This window comes from Pseudopodoces humilis, chromosome 1 (genome assembly GCF_049639895.1).
Source record: "Pseudopodoces humilis isolate 2021_Gansu_Grassland_sample_001 chromosome 1, ASM4963989v1, whole genome shotgun sequence".
Taxonomy (NCBI): Eukaryota; Metazoa; Chordata; class Aves; order Passeriformes; family Paridae; genus Pseudopodoces; species Pseudopodoces humilis.
The window spans coordinates 118,757,585-118,775,166 of NC_142200.1; the positions used below are offsets into that span (position 1 = coordinate 118,757,585).

General features: G+C 38.4%; 1 protein-coding gene across 1 annotated transcript in view; it reads left to right on the forward strand.

Moving 5' to 3' along the window:
• The first annotated feature begins 305 nt into the window (after positions 1-305).
• SKAP2 (src kinase associated phosphoprotein 2) overlaps positions 306-17,582 on the forward strand; it is a 118,859-nt gene continuing 101,582 nt past the window's right edge. Inside the window, exons 1-4 of the mRNA XM_014248799.2 lie at positions 306-428; positions 472-649; positions 10,760-10,865; positions 13,133-13,158. Of these exons, the coding sequence (XP_014104274.2) occupies positions 306-428; positions 472-649; positions 10,760-10,865; positions 13,133-13,158 (433 nt within the window). The remainder of the gene's footprint in view (positions 429-471; positions 650-10,759; positions 10,866-13,132; positions 13,159-17,582) is intronic.

Consider the following 17,582-nt stretch of genomic DNA (forward strand, 5'->3'; position numbering starts at 1 on the left):
TTCCACATCCACTGACCCAGCCCTTCTCCCGATTGGGAGGAGGAGGGGACGCCAGCCCCTGGCTTAGTGGGCGGGACAACCAATGGATCAATCAAATAGAGGCCTCGGGGCACTCTTATCCAATAGCCAACTTTTCCTGCCCTTCGGGACGGAAGGCGCAGAGGGAGTTAGCGCTGAGCGCCACGTTTGGTTCTGGCGCGGGGGCGGACCCACGCGGTGCCCTCACGCAGGATGGCCGCCGGCAGCGGTCACGTGGGCAGCGGCGCCCTGACGGCAGGCTATAAACATGGGGGGGGGAAGAGGAGATGAAGCGCATGCGCGGTGCTGAGGCGTGGGCGGAGCGAGCTGGCGTGAAGCCCCACCCCCTCAGCGTGAAGCCCCACCCAGTGAAGCGAAACCACGCCCCCACGCACAGAAACCACGCCTTCGTGGGAAACCACGCCCCGGTGACAATAAGCTCCGCCCCCGCAGCTCGCGGCCGTGCCGCTGCGCCCGAGGGGCGTGGCCTTCGCTTCCTCCCCGCCGGGGCCGGGGCAGGACCGGTCCGGGCCGTCGAGCTCCGCCCGCCGGGTGTCCCCGGCCGCCCCCGCCACCCGCACCATGTCCGACGCTCCCGGCGTCCCCGAGGACATCCGCAGCCTCTTGGCAGGTGAGGGCAGGAGGGAGGGCTTCCTTCCCGGGGGGCGGGCGGAGGGAAGGCGGAGGGGGGCGGGCCGGTGGGGGTGTGACGGGCCTGGGGAGCCGGGGCGTGCGGGGGAGCAGCTCCTGGAGCCGCGGCCCCGGCGGAGCGCACCTCGGCCGGCGCTGGGCGATCGCTTCCATTGCACGAGTTCGGTGATTCTGTCCCTCCCATCCCCCCAGTTCCTTCTCCCCGGCTACTTCCTCCCCCCGTGCCCGTCCGTGGGAGCCGCAGTGCTCCGGCTCGCTTCCCCGCAGGGAGGAAGGAGCGAGCCAGTTCCCCCTCCCGGCTGGGCGCCCGCAGCCTCCGAACGCGCCCGGGAGCCGACACCTCTCCCCGGCCGGCCGCGTTCGGGGGCTGCGGGCGCCCAGCCGGGGTGAGGTGTTCGGGGGCTCCCGCGGACACGCGTGCGGGGCGTGTGACCGCCGGGTGACCGCCGAGACATCCGGGGGAAGTCTGCCCTCGGAGTGTGCCGGCAGGGCCGACTGCCCGCATTAGCCGAAAAAAAAGTAATGAACTTCCCCGCTGAGCAGCTGAGGAGCGGACGAAAGGGTTGCTGAGTTGCTGGGGTGTTGTCATATCGGTCACACACCTCTGACCGTGACTGTCCACGCTCTCAGGATGCATTGGAGCGTAGGAACGGAATGATTTCTCACCGTGAAAGGTTATAGTGTTAGTACGGAATTCCGAATACGGCTGGCTATCTCTTACCTTCAAGAATTCGTATTTAAGTTTTTTTGGGTTGTTGTTGATTAAAATAAATGGTATACTTAATGGTTGGCTTTTCTGGTATCTTTATTGAAAAGTTTGCTATCGTGAAACCATTTTAATTTCAGTGGGACTCTTTTGAGAACTTCTGTTTCTTCTACAGGAACTTGTGTAGTTCTGACTTTGCCATTCAAACTACCCGTGCTTTTTGAAATCTTCCTTCTGAGGCCAAGCACTCAATTACATGGCTGGGCACCTGCTAGAGTCTAGTGCAGCTCATCACCTTCACAGACTATTCTTTTTTTTAACTCTTTGATTGTAAGAGCTGATGCTTGAAACATATTGCTCTCAGCACATTTCATCATCTGCCAACTGTCTGAAGAGTTTTCTAACTGCAGTTTCTAAGTATGTTACTTGCATATCATACCATCTGTAGTTAAAATTTGCATGGAAGGCCACCAGAAAAAAAAAAGAAAAAAAGGAAAGCTTCCCATCATTTCATATGATGTAATAGATTCTTAATAATTTAGAAAAAAATAAATATTACCCTTAGAGAGCCTTTCTAAATCTTGGTATTTTCTGTGGCAATACTGAATTCTGGAACTCATGGTTAGATGCAGAGCATATATGTTTGTTTTGGTGCTAGTTTTACTGAGTGAAGCTCATCTTGAAACTTTTTAATGTTTTAAGTGCTTTAATTTTTTTTTTTTAAGGGAAGGCTGTGATGCAGATGGGATAATTTGAGATTGGCATTTCTTTCTCAGTCATGGTACCTCATTTACACAACTTGTTCTTTCCCCCCATCTTTATTCAGTCTTCCATGGAAAGAGACATTAAAGTTTGTGTTTTGAAGTGAAACCAAGAACATCTATTTTTCCTCAAAAGGGTTGTACTTTCAGAGTCATTATGAACAGCAGCCTAAGTTATATATAGGTATCTAATGTTTGTACAGTATGTATAGCTCTAGCTTTTCTGGTTTCTTTTTGTGCTCTCTATGGAACTGAAGTTAAGAAGGCAATGGAATGATCTTTAATTTTTTTTTTTTATTAATACTACTAGTAACTAATAGTTTGCAAATTTTAATTGTTACCTTCAGTATGGTTATACAATGCTAAAATAAAATAATCTGCTTATTTTTGAAAAATAAAACATGGCATTACTTTTTACAGTTTGTATTAAGCTTTCTTTTTTAAGGTTATCAATCAAGTGCATGAAAGTTAGAAATTAGAGTAATCCAGGCTCTCTCTGGGCAGTTCTTTCGCTGGTAGGTGTAGGATCTCACAATCTTTTATGCAGGCTGCTTCTTTTTGCTCAAACTATTTCTGTAGTGAAGATGTGTGGTAATGGATAAGGGAAGGGAGCTCTGTAATATCTTTACTATTCATCAAGAAACTGTTGCACAATACAAAGACCACAGTTCGTAGATAGTTATTAATTTCTGCATGCTCTCCTTCAAGGGTGCTTCTTAATGTATTATTTTAATGGCTCACAGTTATTGATCCAGCACCTGTTTGAGATGAGGGAATATTGTTTTCCCATTGGTAAAATTAGTGTAATAAACAAGATGTGATTGGGGTCACAAAAAATAATCAATAGTGGAACAGAATTAGAATTCAAATTCACCTGCCTCCATGCTGTGCTGCTTTCTCCAGATAATAAGTTGGATGTCTATGTTTAGTGGCCATTACAAGTGCCAGGCACTTCTTCATATCAGGTTCAGTTGAGAACATGCAGCTAATGGGTAGCAACAAACACTGTGTTTTAGTCTGGTGTTCATGTAGCAGAGAGGCCCTCACAGGTGCAAAATCTCATAAATACTGTGCTCTTCTGCTCTTCCTCCTTTTCTTGGCCGTTTTGCGTATGATTTCCAACTTCTGCAGCATGTGGAGGAGCGATCATATGGATTTCCTTATCCCTGCTTACTTGATTGATGATTGGAGTATATCCACCCACCATGTTGAACAAGTAGGGGTCCTACTGGACAACATATTAAGTGCTCCTGTAGTTAAACATGGCGATAATGGGAATAAACACACCAGGGAGTGAATTAAAGTTGCACAGGAAATTTTCCGACTTGTGAGTGCTTTACTTTGAACCTAAACAATATTATATCTTTAACACAAAAACAAATTCTGTCACACATGCTGGCAGGGTCATTATAGTTGCATATCAGTGGCGCTGAAATGTTCCAGGCAGAAGCACAGCTTGAGCTCAGGGCTAACTGCATTAGTAGGAAACAGGAGGAAGCTGTTTCTGTAAAGTTGAAGGGGAAAGGTCACTGTGGCAATAGACTTATTGCAGAGGATTATTGGGATTGCACAATCCCATCCTGTCTTCTTTGACTTGAGTTCAAGTGGTAGGAGGGAAACACTGGAGACAGAAATAGGGTCTTCTGGTCATGAGTTGAACTTCTGGTAGGAGGAGAAAGTTTGTTGCTCTTTTATCTCTTTCTTTACACCTTGGAGGTGTGTGGTAGTGTATGAAAACTTCTTCATTCCCTGCCCATGTCCCTGCACTTACAGATGATGCTTGAGACAGTGGAATTTAGTGAAGGAAGTCCAGCCCTGCTCTGCCTTTTCTTCTTTTGAAAAGGCATCCTTTGTTGTGTTTATGTGATATTTTGGGTGTTTGGCAAAGTGGAATGTTGCTCTTCTTTTGTCCCTTCAAATTGTTGCTGGTTACATGGATTGTTGGAGGCCTGCTCAGATATATTCTTCCTTACTGAGTTTTGGCTTGTTCATAGCCAAGGAGGAGTTTGAAGGCTGCTTCTTCCCCCAAAGGCATATTATTTCCTCTGTAATGTAAACCAGACTAGTTGCTTCAGTCATCTTGAATGGAAAAAAATTTTTGAGTTTTTTCAGTAATAAAGGTTTAGTTGGAGGTAAGACTTCTTTATTTTTTTAACAGCTTTTGATGGTGCAATGATCATTAGATATATGTATAATTTATATTTTTTCCCCTGTTCATGACACCTGTAACTGTAGAATGGGTGCTATTGCTTTGTCTTTTTTTCAGTTTTCCTTTCACACTTGGCAGTATTTCTTGTTTGAATTTTTTGTATTTGTATTTTGAAAGTTACAAATACTTTTGCTGTGAAAATTGGATAAAATTTTCTCTAGTTTATATGGAACCTTATATCCCATCCTAATACCATTTTCCTTGTTCTATTAAGCAAAACCCCAAAACTAAACAGAAAGCAATGTTCTTGCCCTAAAGATAATTTCTACCCAGATATTATTCAGTTTGTTTAAATGCTTAATTATATTGTCCAAATCACCTTTTTCTGTGTGATTCCTCCTATTTTTTCCTTCAGATTAATACTGTTTACCTACTTTTTTAGTTGCGTCTTGGAAATAGCTTGCAGAAAAGGGCAAGGCAAGAAAACTACAAGACATTGGATCCAGTGGATGAGTTGCTTACCTTTTATTTTTGGACTACACTTGTTATGTTTACCCCAATTCCCAAAAAAACAAACTGTCCATTTTCATTTTCCGTGTCAGCTGTTCTGGACTTGCTCCTTACATGCCTGTCATAGGAAAAGCCTTCTGGGTACAGTGTGGCTCTTTATTGATTGATTCAAATTTGAAAGCACACTGTTGTTTAAAACTTTACTTTTTTTAGAAGTGTCTTTTCCATATTTCCAAGGCTTTAACAAATGCCAGTTCTTGCTGAAGAATCCATCCGTAGAAGATAAACTAGGGTGATTATTGTAGACATCTTTTAAGTAGACATGTATTTACAGCCTTGGTAGTATGTATGTGTTTCGATAGTAATGGAATAAGATTAGAAACAGTGAGGTGAAAAAAAAATGCACAGAGGGATTCCTGGTAAGAAATAACCTCCAGTGATTTGAAACATAGTTCAATTGTCTCTGCCATAAATTTGGGAATAAGTGTCATATATGGGTGATAAAAATGGCATAGGCTATTTTTTATATACTCATTATTCACTTAGTTTGTCTTTTTCAATTAACATCTGACTGGGTTTACGTTTCTTTCATAATCATATGTCAACAAACCACAATAGACACAGCATAATGTGGCATACAGTGTAAATCTTTAGGTTAATCCTTAACATTTTTTATTATAGTTCATTTGGAATCACTTTGTAACTTGATCATGATTTGTACTGGTGTGGTTTTTTTCATTATATGCTTAATATGTTACAGCTTCATCTTTTCTCACCTCTTTAATGTAGAGAGGATGCTCAACCACTCATCCAATGAGATTAGAGATAGATATATAGCTATGTATATATAGTCCTCGATTATAATTTTTCTTTTTTAATCTTTTAAAAGAGATTCCTTATTGATTTACTTCATTTGAGGAGTCTTAGCAGTTTGTGTATACTTCTGCTTTTAAATTCACTAATAGAACTGTTGAGCCTCAACATTTTTCGTGATACCTACTTTGTATGTGTCAACACAGCAACATAACCTTGCTTCTGGGGATTTGAGGTACAGAAGTTTTTAAAGGCAGTCCTTTCCAGGACTTTGCGCTAAAAGGAATGCTCACCTTCTTGTTAGGCTGGATAAATGTGGTATTTTTAGACAACTTGAAGTTCAGTCACTTTTATTTTGCATCATGTGTTCTGTTTCTGATTAAGTGTATATATGTTTAAAGGGCAATTTAGCAAACTCCGGAGAGAGACTTCAAAACATAGCTGCGAAGTCTGGGGAGAGCAAAAGCAAAATCCTCAAATATTTCTTTATTTTAGAGAACAGACAGTGACAGATACTGCTTTATAGTTTGTCTTCAGGCTTGTTCCCTTTTAATGAATCACATGAGATCTTTGAAATCTAATTAATTAATTGCTTTCTTATGCCAGCCTGTGTGAAGCTGAAAGATACATGGTAGTCTGTTTAATAGTGGTTGCCTTTGGACAGTATGTGTGTAATAAATGTGCCTAGCTTGCAGCTATCTCCCAAAGTCCTCTGGCCTGCCATCCCAAATTCTCTGGCCAGCTGCCGGCTCTCTCAGTCCTTGAGGTGGAGGAAAGGCCTATCTCATTGCCACTTTCTGATTCTTGTCATTTGAATGATGTCAACTCATCAGTTGATGTGTCCGTGATGGATTGATTTACTTCTTGATAATGTGATTCGGTAGCATTTTGGTTATCTGCTGGAGGAGGGGAGAAAGAAGGACCCAGCAAAGTCTTTGAGTGCCTCTGTGCGAATCTGCTTGGCCCACCCTGACAAAAAATTGAGGTAGTTCTGTCTTAAGTATGTTTGTTTATTAAGTGTGACTTGCATTTACAGTATTAAATCCTGTAAACAACAAATGTGCTACAATTTGTTATGCTTAGTACTCTTTAACACAGCACTTGCTTTGGGCTAGAAATTTACAATGTTCTTGAAAAATTCCATCTGTGTGGTTTCAGCCTTCATTAAAGAAAATCGTTCTAAAGACTTTAAAACAATTAAAATCTTGCAGTGTTGTCTGTTTATAATCATTGAAGTAAAGAAAACCATAAACTGTTTTAACAATGAAATGCAAAATAAATCTTAGCTTTTCTCCTTGTAAAAGGATTGTAGATGAAAATGAAATTAAAATGGCTTTAGCTTTTTAATGTTCTGTCAACTGGCACTTAAGTTTTGAACTGTATGAGCTAGTTGAAGTGGACAGAGCTAGACTGAGGTGTGACTTTCCTTTTCAGTTAGTTTGTAACCTGTACTGGCAGAGCAATTTGTGAGTGAATTGTATCAATTGGATCTTTCAGTTCGGTAGCTTTTGTTCATTCCTGCAGGCAGATAATTTCTCTGGGGTATGGAGCAAGCAAATGTAACAGAGCTTTAAGAGCTTTAACAGAGCAACAAGTATGGGTATTTAACCTATCAAGCAATCTAACACACAAGCTTAAGAAAAGAGGTGCTAAGTAGGTTTCCACTGTGTATTTTTCTTTGTTTTGCTTATTTGTTTTAGTGGGTTTTTTTAATACTTCTTTTTCTATTTTCATGTTTTCAGTGGGAACAGTCAAATGGTTGCAATGTATGATGCTAAATAGCTGCTTTGTTCGTTAGGAAAAATTTATGAGAATATGTATTTAGTATGTGTGGGAATTTGGGTTTTTTTGCTCTGGGGTAACTGATTAGTTCAAGTGCTTTTAGACCAGAAGTCTGTTCAAAGAGGTTTTCTTTTTGGAATTTATCTTTTACTCCCTTTAAAGTTTTTTGATGGATCAGCTGCTGCTGAAGAATGAAACAGGTCTGCACTGAAATGGTTGTGCACAGTGGTTTTGTTTTCTGAGCAGCATTAAACTAATACAGGAGAGACTTGATCATCCTGGAGAGGGGAGAACAAGTAAGGAACTAGAATAGTAGTGAGAAATGGGTAAATTTTGCTGCTTCTCTTCGAAGTTTACTGTATGAAACTTGGATCTACCATACTGAATTCCCAAGTTCTGTTCTAATTTCTACGTAAATCACTTTGCGAAGGTCAGAGAAATTACAGGAACATTTAGTTATGTTAAGGCAGTCCATATTCCTCCACAATGTGGAAGTACAGGGAGGGAAGAGATGATCATAACTTAGATGACTTGCTGGCTTCTTGTCCAGAGAAGCTTAGGATGTTACTCATCTTGTGCATCTGGGACATCCTGGATGGATTTACAACAGTAGATTAGAACAAGATCTATAACATACTGTGTAATTGTGAGTAGATAAGAAAAATCTATTATACAGTAAAATGTAATTTTCAAGTAAACTGCTTCTTTAGCATCATGTGTATGTCAGGTCTGTCTTCATATGTTGGGGTTGTGATGAATCAAGCCATATGGTATTGCTGGACATATTGAAGTAATAGTGTTCCATGATGAAAATGACTGTGGGTACACCAAAGCTTGGAGAGCTTTTTTCACATACTCATGTGAGAGGGAAGCCATCCCAGAGGTGTCTTCTGTAACTGCTGCATTTAGGAATGACAAACTTGTATATGCTTGCTCCCTTTCTGCCTCTCTCCTCCAATTCTACTTATACTGAGAGTAAATGGAGCATCTACTTCTGCCCTGTCCTTCCATGGTTGAAAATTATTATTTCTGCTTTTGAAGTCCAAGGTTCTATGGAAAACAACTAAATCTGTCAGCTATATAGTTAGCCCTCAAATTTTTGTATCCACAGTGTATTTTAAACCAGAAGTGGTAATTCTTCTTTATAATAAGCAACTTGGTTTCTCTTCCCCACATACTCTTTGATTGTGTCATTTCAATGTTTGTATTTGAATAAAGCTTTGACAGTCAGAATCTGAGATGGCAGAATTCTCACCTGGGTTGAGCTTTTCCAAGAAGTAAAGAAGCCCACTGAGTTTAAATGAAGACTTCTGAATCCAAGTTTTGTGATTAATTAATTTCCTAAGGTTACTGTGCAAGTATTGCTCTTGATTTATAAACATGACTAATTCCTCTAAAGTTTTACATATTTATGCCTAGGTAGAACTTTGAAGCTGCTATCTAATTTTTAAAATAAATATCTAAAAGTATGGAAAAATAAAAATTTAATCAGGCTGTCCCTCTCCAAGTGAAAGCTTGTTTTGTACCGGAAAATCTTGTTAGGTTCCATTGAGAGAAAAACTGTTGATTTGTTTTGAACTGCTTTGATTTTTGCTATGAATAGTAAAAGTATCAGTTTTTTGACCTTAGTTTTGTAGTTTGTCAATGTCATTGGGGTTCTGTAGGTTCTCATCTGCCAGTTTGATTGGCAGTTCCAATCATTGGAATTTACGAAGATGTGTACTTTTTCTATGGCTTTGGAAAAAATCCTTGTAGGCATTCTTGGTGTACAGCATAGAGGCTGTTGGGGGTATGTCTGGAGGATTCATTAATACATGTTAAGTGCCTTTCCTTCTGTCCTTTTAAAGAAGGAATGCCACTGACCTCAGTGAAGGTCTCCTCTGTTCAGGATTGCTTTGGAAGATGTAATAGGGAAGATTCTTTGTATTATGGAGAGAGGAGGATCAATATCATTCTTCAGAACTCTAAAATACTGTAAAAAAAAGAATATTTTTGCTGCACTCCGTGAGGACAGTAATTAAACATCTAAATAATAATCCAGTGAATTATTTGTAAAGAACATTTTTGTAATAGCTGTGCTAGTGTTCTTAAAGGGTGACTTTTGACTTGTTTTCTTGCAGCCTGTAATACAAAGGATGATATGTTTCTGTTTTATAAAGAAAGAAGCAGGCAATTAAGTTTTTCATTTAGGAAATCTGCAGTAAATATTCACATAAACTTTTCCACTTAGTTGTGTACTTATTTGGCTGTTATTTATGTTTGTGTATTAAAATGGAATTTGTCATCTGATTGGAAAAGTTAGAGGATTAAAATAGTACTATACATATGCATTTGCCTCTATACAGAGGGAGCCAAGGTGTATGTATGTGTCTCTGTGTGTGTCTATGGGGGTGGGCAGGCACTGTGAGAAGGTGTTTTGTTACCTAAAAATGCTTTATCTTATTCAATGAGCAATTGTTATCTGAACAGGTGAGACATTTATGTTAACAAGCAGGATTTTTTGGTTACATTTCTTCTTTTTTGGGGTAATTGTATGTTGATTGGTAACTATAACTTAGTGTTGCTTTTTTTGCCATTGTTTTGTTAATCAGGAAAACATGCTACTGGGGGAGTTACACTCCCACAAATTCTATACACTGCCATTTTTTATCTTATGAAATGGATATTTGCTGTGTTAAAAGAACTGGTAACTTTTATGTAAAGCTTTGGACTATATAAAAGTATCATCTGAGTAAGAATTAAAACTTACAGTGCAGGCTAGAGCCTTAGTTTGGGATTCTACAAGTGCAGGTGTAATTTAAAGTACACTGTAGAGCTTGACTCCTTTGATATGGTTATTGTGCCTACCTAATTGTTTTCAGGATTGCTTTGGATATGAATCTTTAGTCAATCAATCAGTGATTTCAGAGGCATTGTGAGAGCACTTGAAAATACTGTAACCAGTAAGTGAGCTATATTAGTATCTGGGTAAATGTTACTGCTGAAATAATAAATTAACACAACCATCTTTGGAACTTGAACTTCTGAAATAACGTGGCAGTAATATATGCATAAAGGCTATTTCCATGTTTTAGCTTTGTCTTTTACTTTAGGTGATGGAAAGTAATTGTTATAGGACTGCAATTTATTAGGACTTACATAGCATAATTAAGTGAGCAAGAATCAAATGTCACCACAGGATTTGCTGTGCTAAGCATAAGTAGATAGAAAACAAATGTATCCCATTTAGAATCTAAAATGCCTGTTAACTATGCTGTGAGTAGGGCTGAAAATAATTTTCTAAATTTTTTCACGGTAGTATCAGGACAAACTCATTGCAACAGTATTTTGTCTTTTTTTGAGTTGTATTTATTTTTCTTATTTATTTAGATGTTGAAACATTTGTTTCCCAAACACTAAAAGGAGAAAATCTATCCAAGAAGGCAAAAGAAAGAAAGGAAATTCTTCTGAAGAAGATAAAGGATATTAAGGCAAGGTAAGTGAACTTCATGGCTTTGATGTGCTATAAAGTCACTTACTGATAACTGTATGTTTTTTGCAATCTTTTAATAAACATTAACCATATTAACAATTAAAAAAATCTATGTAGGTCCTGATTTTTTCAAAAAATTTGTATAGGTTCAAGTCTTTCCTTCTCAAAACTGCTACAATTTAGTAAGAAATGGGATCACAACAATTTGTTCCATTTGAATTGCTTAATATTTTGAAACCTGATTGCAAGCTAGTTGGACAGAGCTTGCCTTCACCTCTGCTTTGGTAAGATTCATTAAAACATGAGAGCTACAATGTACTGAGGATATGCATGAGCTTCCTATCACCATACTCAGCTTGTGTAAGACAGCATAATTCAATGCTGACTTTACTACATATTCTGTTATTTAGCTCTGTAATAGAAAACTGAAACATAACTGAAATTATTTATAGATCATAATTCTGTTTAAGGAAACTGCTATGACAGACAAAGCAGAGGGCTGTGGGTGTTTTTGTTTTAATATCAAGGATGATTTGAGAGAATTCTATGGTGTATTAATTTCAGTTAGCAATTCAGCTAAAGAGATGTTGCTCCACTTTCATTTACACTATGGAATTTTCTTTAACAAATCTATTTACTTACAACTCTTATCAACTAGTTTATAGCCTGGTACTTGCTGTTGTTGTTTTCATGGTGTTTTTCTAGTGATCAGTCCTGTGTGATATCTCCTAAGCATTCCAGTAAATGGCATGCTTCTGGCCCTGTGGCATCTTGTTTATAATTTCAAGGACTGCATAATCATCTGGTGAGGGCGCTAACTGGAGGGAGACATGACATGTGTCCCAGAATCTTGTATTTGAAGTTCTGTGTTTCTTTCTTTCAGGCTGTAAATGCTTAGGGAACTAGCTCTCCCCCATCCTCTCTTTTAAGAAAGTAGGATTTTATTTATTTATTTATTTTATTTCCTGTGCTTTCCATTCAGGTTTATTGACTGTGACTGTACAGGTGATTTACAGATATAGTGCTACTGACTTTTTTCTTGACTGAATTATGTTTTTTTGGATAATGAAATATCAAAGGGAGGGAACTTGCATTTATGGGCACATTGACACTGAATCTCTTGCTATTCACTTGTGTGACCCCATGGTTTCACATCTTATTTTAATTTCTAATGCCTTCCTCATTTCCTGTAGTATTACTCACTGTTAACAGTGTTTGGCTTTTCATGCAGGCTACAAAATATATGCACATTGTAGTGTTCTTTGATTTTAACATCCCACATGTTGGGCTGTGTCTGTTACTGCCACTTGCCACACTGCATTTCTTAGATCTGGCCTTTTATCTCTGTTTGCATTTCTTAGTTTCTTATCTCGAGACCATTCCTTTCTCTTCTGCTCGTTTCTTGCCTACATCTCCTTATTGACTAACCTGATACCATTACTACTGCTTATTGTCCATAAAGATGATCTTGGCAGCAGCATTTCATTTGCCAGTTAGTTCATAGCCCATGAATGCTTCTTGAATGCCATTCTACATAACTCTGTCCTGATAATTTGTCTGTATCATCAAACTGCATCCTGTGGTTATTTTTGTTTCTGAAGTACCAAGATTTAGCTCTAAAGAAGCACTATATAAAAGTATGTTTTCCTTCTGGGATGATAAATTTTTTACGTTTTCTAGGTATTATATAAGTTGAGATCTCCTTATTTGAAAAGGAATTTTTATTTAGGCATGTGTTAAGTTTTATCTTTCTGGTTAATTATTAATACATTTTTATTTGGAGTTTTTCATTTGGAGTTCTGCAAATTTACCACAGCTATACACACTTTTAAAATTTTTTTTCTTTTCCTATTGAACTGCTGGTTTATTTCAAAATATGCTTCATGGTTTTACTTGCGCACAAAACGTTTTGCAATTTGTTAATATTTAGAAGATTTCGTAGAATTAAAGATGCTTTTGTGTGTTTTTATACCTTAAGATATCTGAGCAGATGTATGTTCCTAGAAAAGGCTGCTCAGTTTGGATTTGGTTTTGTTCAAGTCTTCCTTGAAACGCCTGGGGATTCTCTGAGCTGCAAAGGCAAAAGGGAAACTGAGTAATACTTTAAGTCAAAGACAAAAACTTCAGAATTTTCAAGGAAAACTTGCAGCGCTGAGTTTTGCTCACAAAACTTCTTGAAAACTGGTTGTTATTCTAGTGCCGTGCCCTCGTGCCGTAGGTTTGCAAGTGTGCAGAGTTGCTTTATGACGTTTCTTCTTCTTTTTCTGCAGTTATCCTCAAGAATTCCCGGAGAAAGGTGAGTCTGGTGCCCCTTTCCCCGCCGTTCCCTCCGCGCTGTTTCCCGGGTGCCGAGGCCGAGGGGCCTGGCGCCCCCTGCTGCGGCTGCCGGGGAACTGGAGCTGCCCGAGCACATCCATCCACCGGGGCCGCTGCTGATGGAAACACTGCTCTGCAAACGGAGCTCAGGATTTAATAGATAATGGAGCTCGTTATGGAGCTTATTTGTTATAAATTTAGTATAAATGGAGCTTTATTAGCAGGAGTGCAGCCTTTCAAAAGACCGTGTGATGTGGGTTTATTTTTTCCGGAGGAAAAAGTAGCTGGCTTAGGAGATACAATTTTAGCACGGATTACTTATTTCAGCCTTTTCTCTTAACGTTGCAAAAGTCTTCAATTCCATAGTGATGTTTCTTTAACCTTTTAATAGGATCATCCCGTGGCAATATGATATTGGCTTTCGATCCACACTGAATGAATGTTTTCATAGTGCAGCAGGAGCTCAGACCTTTAGCTGGAGAGGAGATGATTTAGTGTGCGAGTAATGAAAACTGAAGTGTGGGTTATCTATTGTCTTCTAGTGGAGTTTAAACAAAGCTGCAGAGTTCAATTTAGAGAAGACTGAAGGGTTTGTTGCTACAGTGTTCTGTTCTGTAACTAAACCTGGAAGGGCTCTTATTTCCATGATGCTAATTCTTGAGGTCGTGACCTATAGCCTGTGGATGCTGGTATGAGGGTCACAGTGCGAGGTCAAAAAAAACCTATGCAAAGCTTCACTTTTTGCACTGGTTGAAGAACTGTCTGTTTCTGGACAAGGAGGTTCAAATGTGTAGGCTGCAGTGTGCCTCCTGAGAAAGAGAAAATATGTAAGTCATATTAGGCAAGTAATGTTGTAACAAGGCACAACATGTTGATACATTTCTTATGCCTGTTTAAATCAAGTTATGCAGCCATAACAGTTCAACTGAAAGGGACAGCGCAATTTGAAACTTCCCAAAGGTTCAAGATTGCCAAGATTCTGTAAACTCCAACTATGTGATTGTTTAAAAATTGTATTATGATAATTTGCTGTTTTCTTATATTGCACCTCAGCGCTGTTACAGAAGATAAAATGTAGTTTTCCTCTTCACTGTCCAACAGAACTGAGTGTGGGAGAGTAAAATGTTATTTTATTAAGAAAATTACTAACATGAAATTAGGCAGGGTAGTTGTTTCATTGCAAACCTATCTTACTTTGAGAGAGCATGTTTCTGAAGATTTAATAACTTCCTGAGGCTCTGACTCTGTAATAAGCATGAGAGTTGCATACAAAAAGCAGAGTTTGCATTTACTGCTTTGTGTAATTTGAAGGTCAAGAAAATTCTAGTCTATTTACTTTCTTCATTGGTAATCTGATTCAGAATTTATTTTCCAGTTCAACAAATTATTAACAAAAATGAGATTTCATTATCTCTAGCAAAATGGATGATTTGATTTGTATAGTCTGTAATTGTTACTGCATAACTTGCTGTGATTTCTGTGAAAATTATGTTCAGTCTTATTCTTTTTATTAGAGTACATTTGATCCTTAAGAAAAATATATTGCCTTTTAAAAAATTCTCATGATATATCTCTGGTTCAGGTCATAGAACTATGTATAAGTGCTGGGGCTTGTGAACACTGGCACCTTAGTTTTCAGTATTTTTCAATAAAATGAAAGTTATACCATTTTCTGCAAGCAAGGATACATTTCTCCAAATTAATGTGCATTTTCTATATGCAGGAATGCAAGAAAATTATGGGAAATAAGAGCCTGCACTTACCTGCATATTATTTGAGGGAATATGATTCAGTGATGTGAACGGTTGGTGTAATTTCCAGAGTTTGAGAAGTGTGTGCTAAACTTTATTTGGTTGTGTCATTTTTTCTTTAGGACTGTACAAATTAGGTGTGACTTTTGTAGGTGTAGAACAAAGGGCTCACATGGAGATAAGCAGTCAGATTCTTGGCCAGCTCCTGGTGTAACAAAGCAGTGGCAGCAGCTGAGGGAGGTCAACTTTTGTGCCCAATTTTGTACCTCTTTTGTACCTCTGTGCCCACCTAGACGTTTGGAAATGGAAAATTTGGAAAGTACTGAAAACTCAGAAGTCAGTGATGGTCAGTACTACCCCCTCCAGAGAAAGAAGAAATATCTCTATATATATAAAGGTGAAAAAAGGATAATATTGTTCAGGAAAAAAGTTGGGGTGGGAGTAGAAATGTGGAAACTACACTGAAACATATTAGGAAGAATAAAAACTACCATGTATATTTAAACTCCAAATTTGCTATTCTTGGTTTTGTGGTAGCAGTCACTTCATTTTTAAAATGTAAATAAAATAATCTCTGTTCTAGCTGAAAGGGAAGGTGAAAAATGGTACATACTGTCATGGTATGTTATCATGATGTAGTAGTTACACTACATCAGCTGTTTTCAAGAATCTTGCAAGTTGTGACCTGTCATCCTTTCAGAAGCATCCAGAAGTATTTTTGGAGGCTGAAAGAAGTGGACTAAAAATTTCAAAATTCACGTATTTCCTGTAGGACATAGTGATACTTGACTCCACTCTCTTAAACAGCGGCTCCTTCAGCTTGTGAGTTGCTCCAGAAGGATGTGTCGTGGGCATACTTTCCACTCCACTCTCTTTCATCACTGAGTATTTTTGAAATCCCACTGACTTTGCACATAGTGACAAGCTGGTCAAATAGCTAAGCTATTTGTAAACTCTTGTTTTATGGGCTTTGGCCAATAGCATACAGAATCCTGCCTATCCATAGGGATAAAGCAAGGAAGTTTGAAAGAATAATGATGAAAAAATAATTGAAGAGCATGTGTGCAAGTAGAACCAGGCTCCTTTAAACTATAATCACCCATGTACATCTCTCTCAGAAAGTGCATACATATTTCTTTGCAACCAGATTGATGAATTTGAGGACTTCCTTGAATCCTCCTAGAAAGAAGTCTTCTGATGTTGTCTGTCAGGTCAGTAAATATGCTGACGAAAGTATCATTTGTGTCTATATAGACTGAAAAAAAAATTGAAGCATTTCAGGAGAAGTGGGTACATGTGCAAGTGAAAGACACAAAATTAATTGTATTGGAAAATATTTAATTCTTCTATGTGATGTGTTACCTGATTTAACACTTTTGCAGTTAAGTGAGTTGTTAATTTATGGATAAAGAAAGTCCATGTTGTTCTTATGACAAAAAATACATAGTTATATTTATGTCTAATCCACTGGTCTTTCATGAAATTTTTTTTTAGTTATTAGACAACGTCTAATTGTATTGTATCTATTTTATTCTTAAATTGAAGAGCTCTGTAGAAATGTCTTTGTCTTAGACACTGCTATCTTTTTTTCTTTTAATTTGAAATTGACTTTATCTAAGCAGTTTAAGCAAAACTAAAAAGCTGTAGTCACATTCTGTTCTAGATCTTAGAATTGGGAAGAAACTTGAAAACAAAGATAATTTGCTTACAAATTGGATTAATTTTTTTTATAGGACTGTTATTCCACTAAGGATATAAAAGTCTGAACTTTGTCAAAAATTCTGACTTAATAAAGTTTTTGGCCATTTCTCTGTTTTGAGATTAATTGAATCAATACTGTGACTGCCAAAATGTTTAGTTAAAAGAACCTTGTTTTCAGTTTATGCTAAAAATAGTGCTAAAGTTGGCAGAAGCACCCTAGGCTCTAGAAACTGTATTTGTGTTTGAGGTTTACTTGCCATCTGTTCTATGCATTTATTTTAGTAAAATATATATTTGTAATCACTTTTCACAAAATATTTTGGCTCAGTGTTGAAAGTTAGACACCAAGAGTATTAGCCAAATCAAGTCATACTGTGGGAATTTGCAGAACCAGTTCCCCATAAAGCACTCATTGCACCTCGTATCCGATCTGTAGCATTAAATTATGCAGAAAAATATGACATGACATTTTCTAACTAGCATTTTTCATTCTGATAAAAACTGATGATGGTCCACTTTTGTTTTTATTTCACTGTAACATAATAGAGGGTAAATCTTCGTCTCTAGTGCATTGGTGTTATTCACTATGTAATTGTTGGGAGCACCTGTAGGAAAACTTTAGATGAGATGACTCAGATGCTTCTGGTGCTGATTCTGGCAGAGCAGAGTGTTTCTGGAGCCTGAGACCTATGCTTCCAGGAAATAGTATAGCTGTTAGAGTAGCACTATGTGCAAAGGATTTGTATTTTTTTTTTTTTCTTTTCTGTTTTTGTACATAGGTCATGTTTCCTTTTTATTTTTTTCCCCCCTCTGTACACTCTTTTTCAGGAAATGGCAGCAAGTACTTTCCAAAGAAGTCCCTTTGGACTTGAGAAAGGGCATCAGTATCTTGTGGTCACCAGAGCTGCATGTGCATGCAAGTTCTGTATTTTAACACACTTGAACTTTGTAG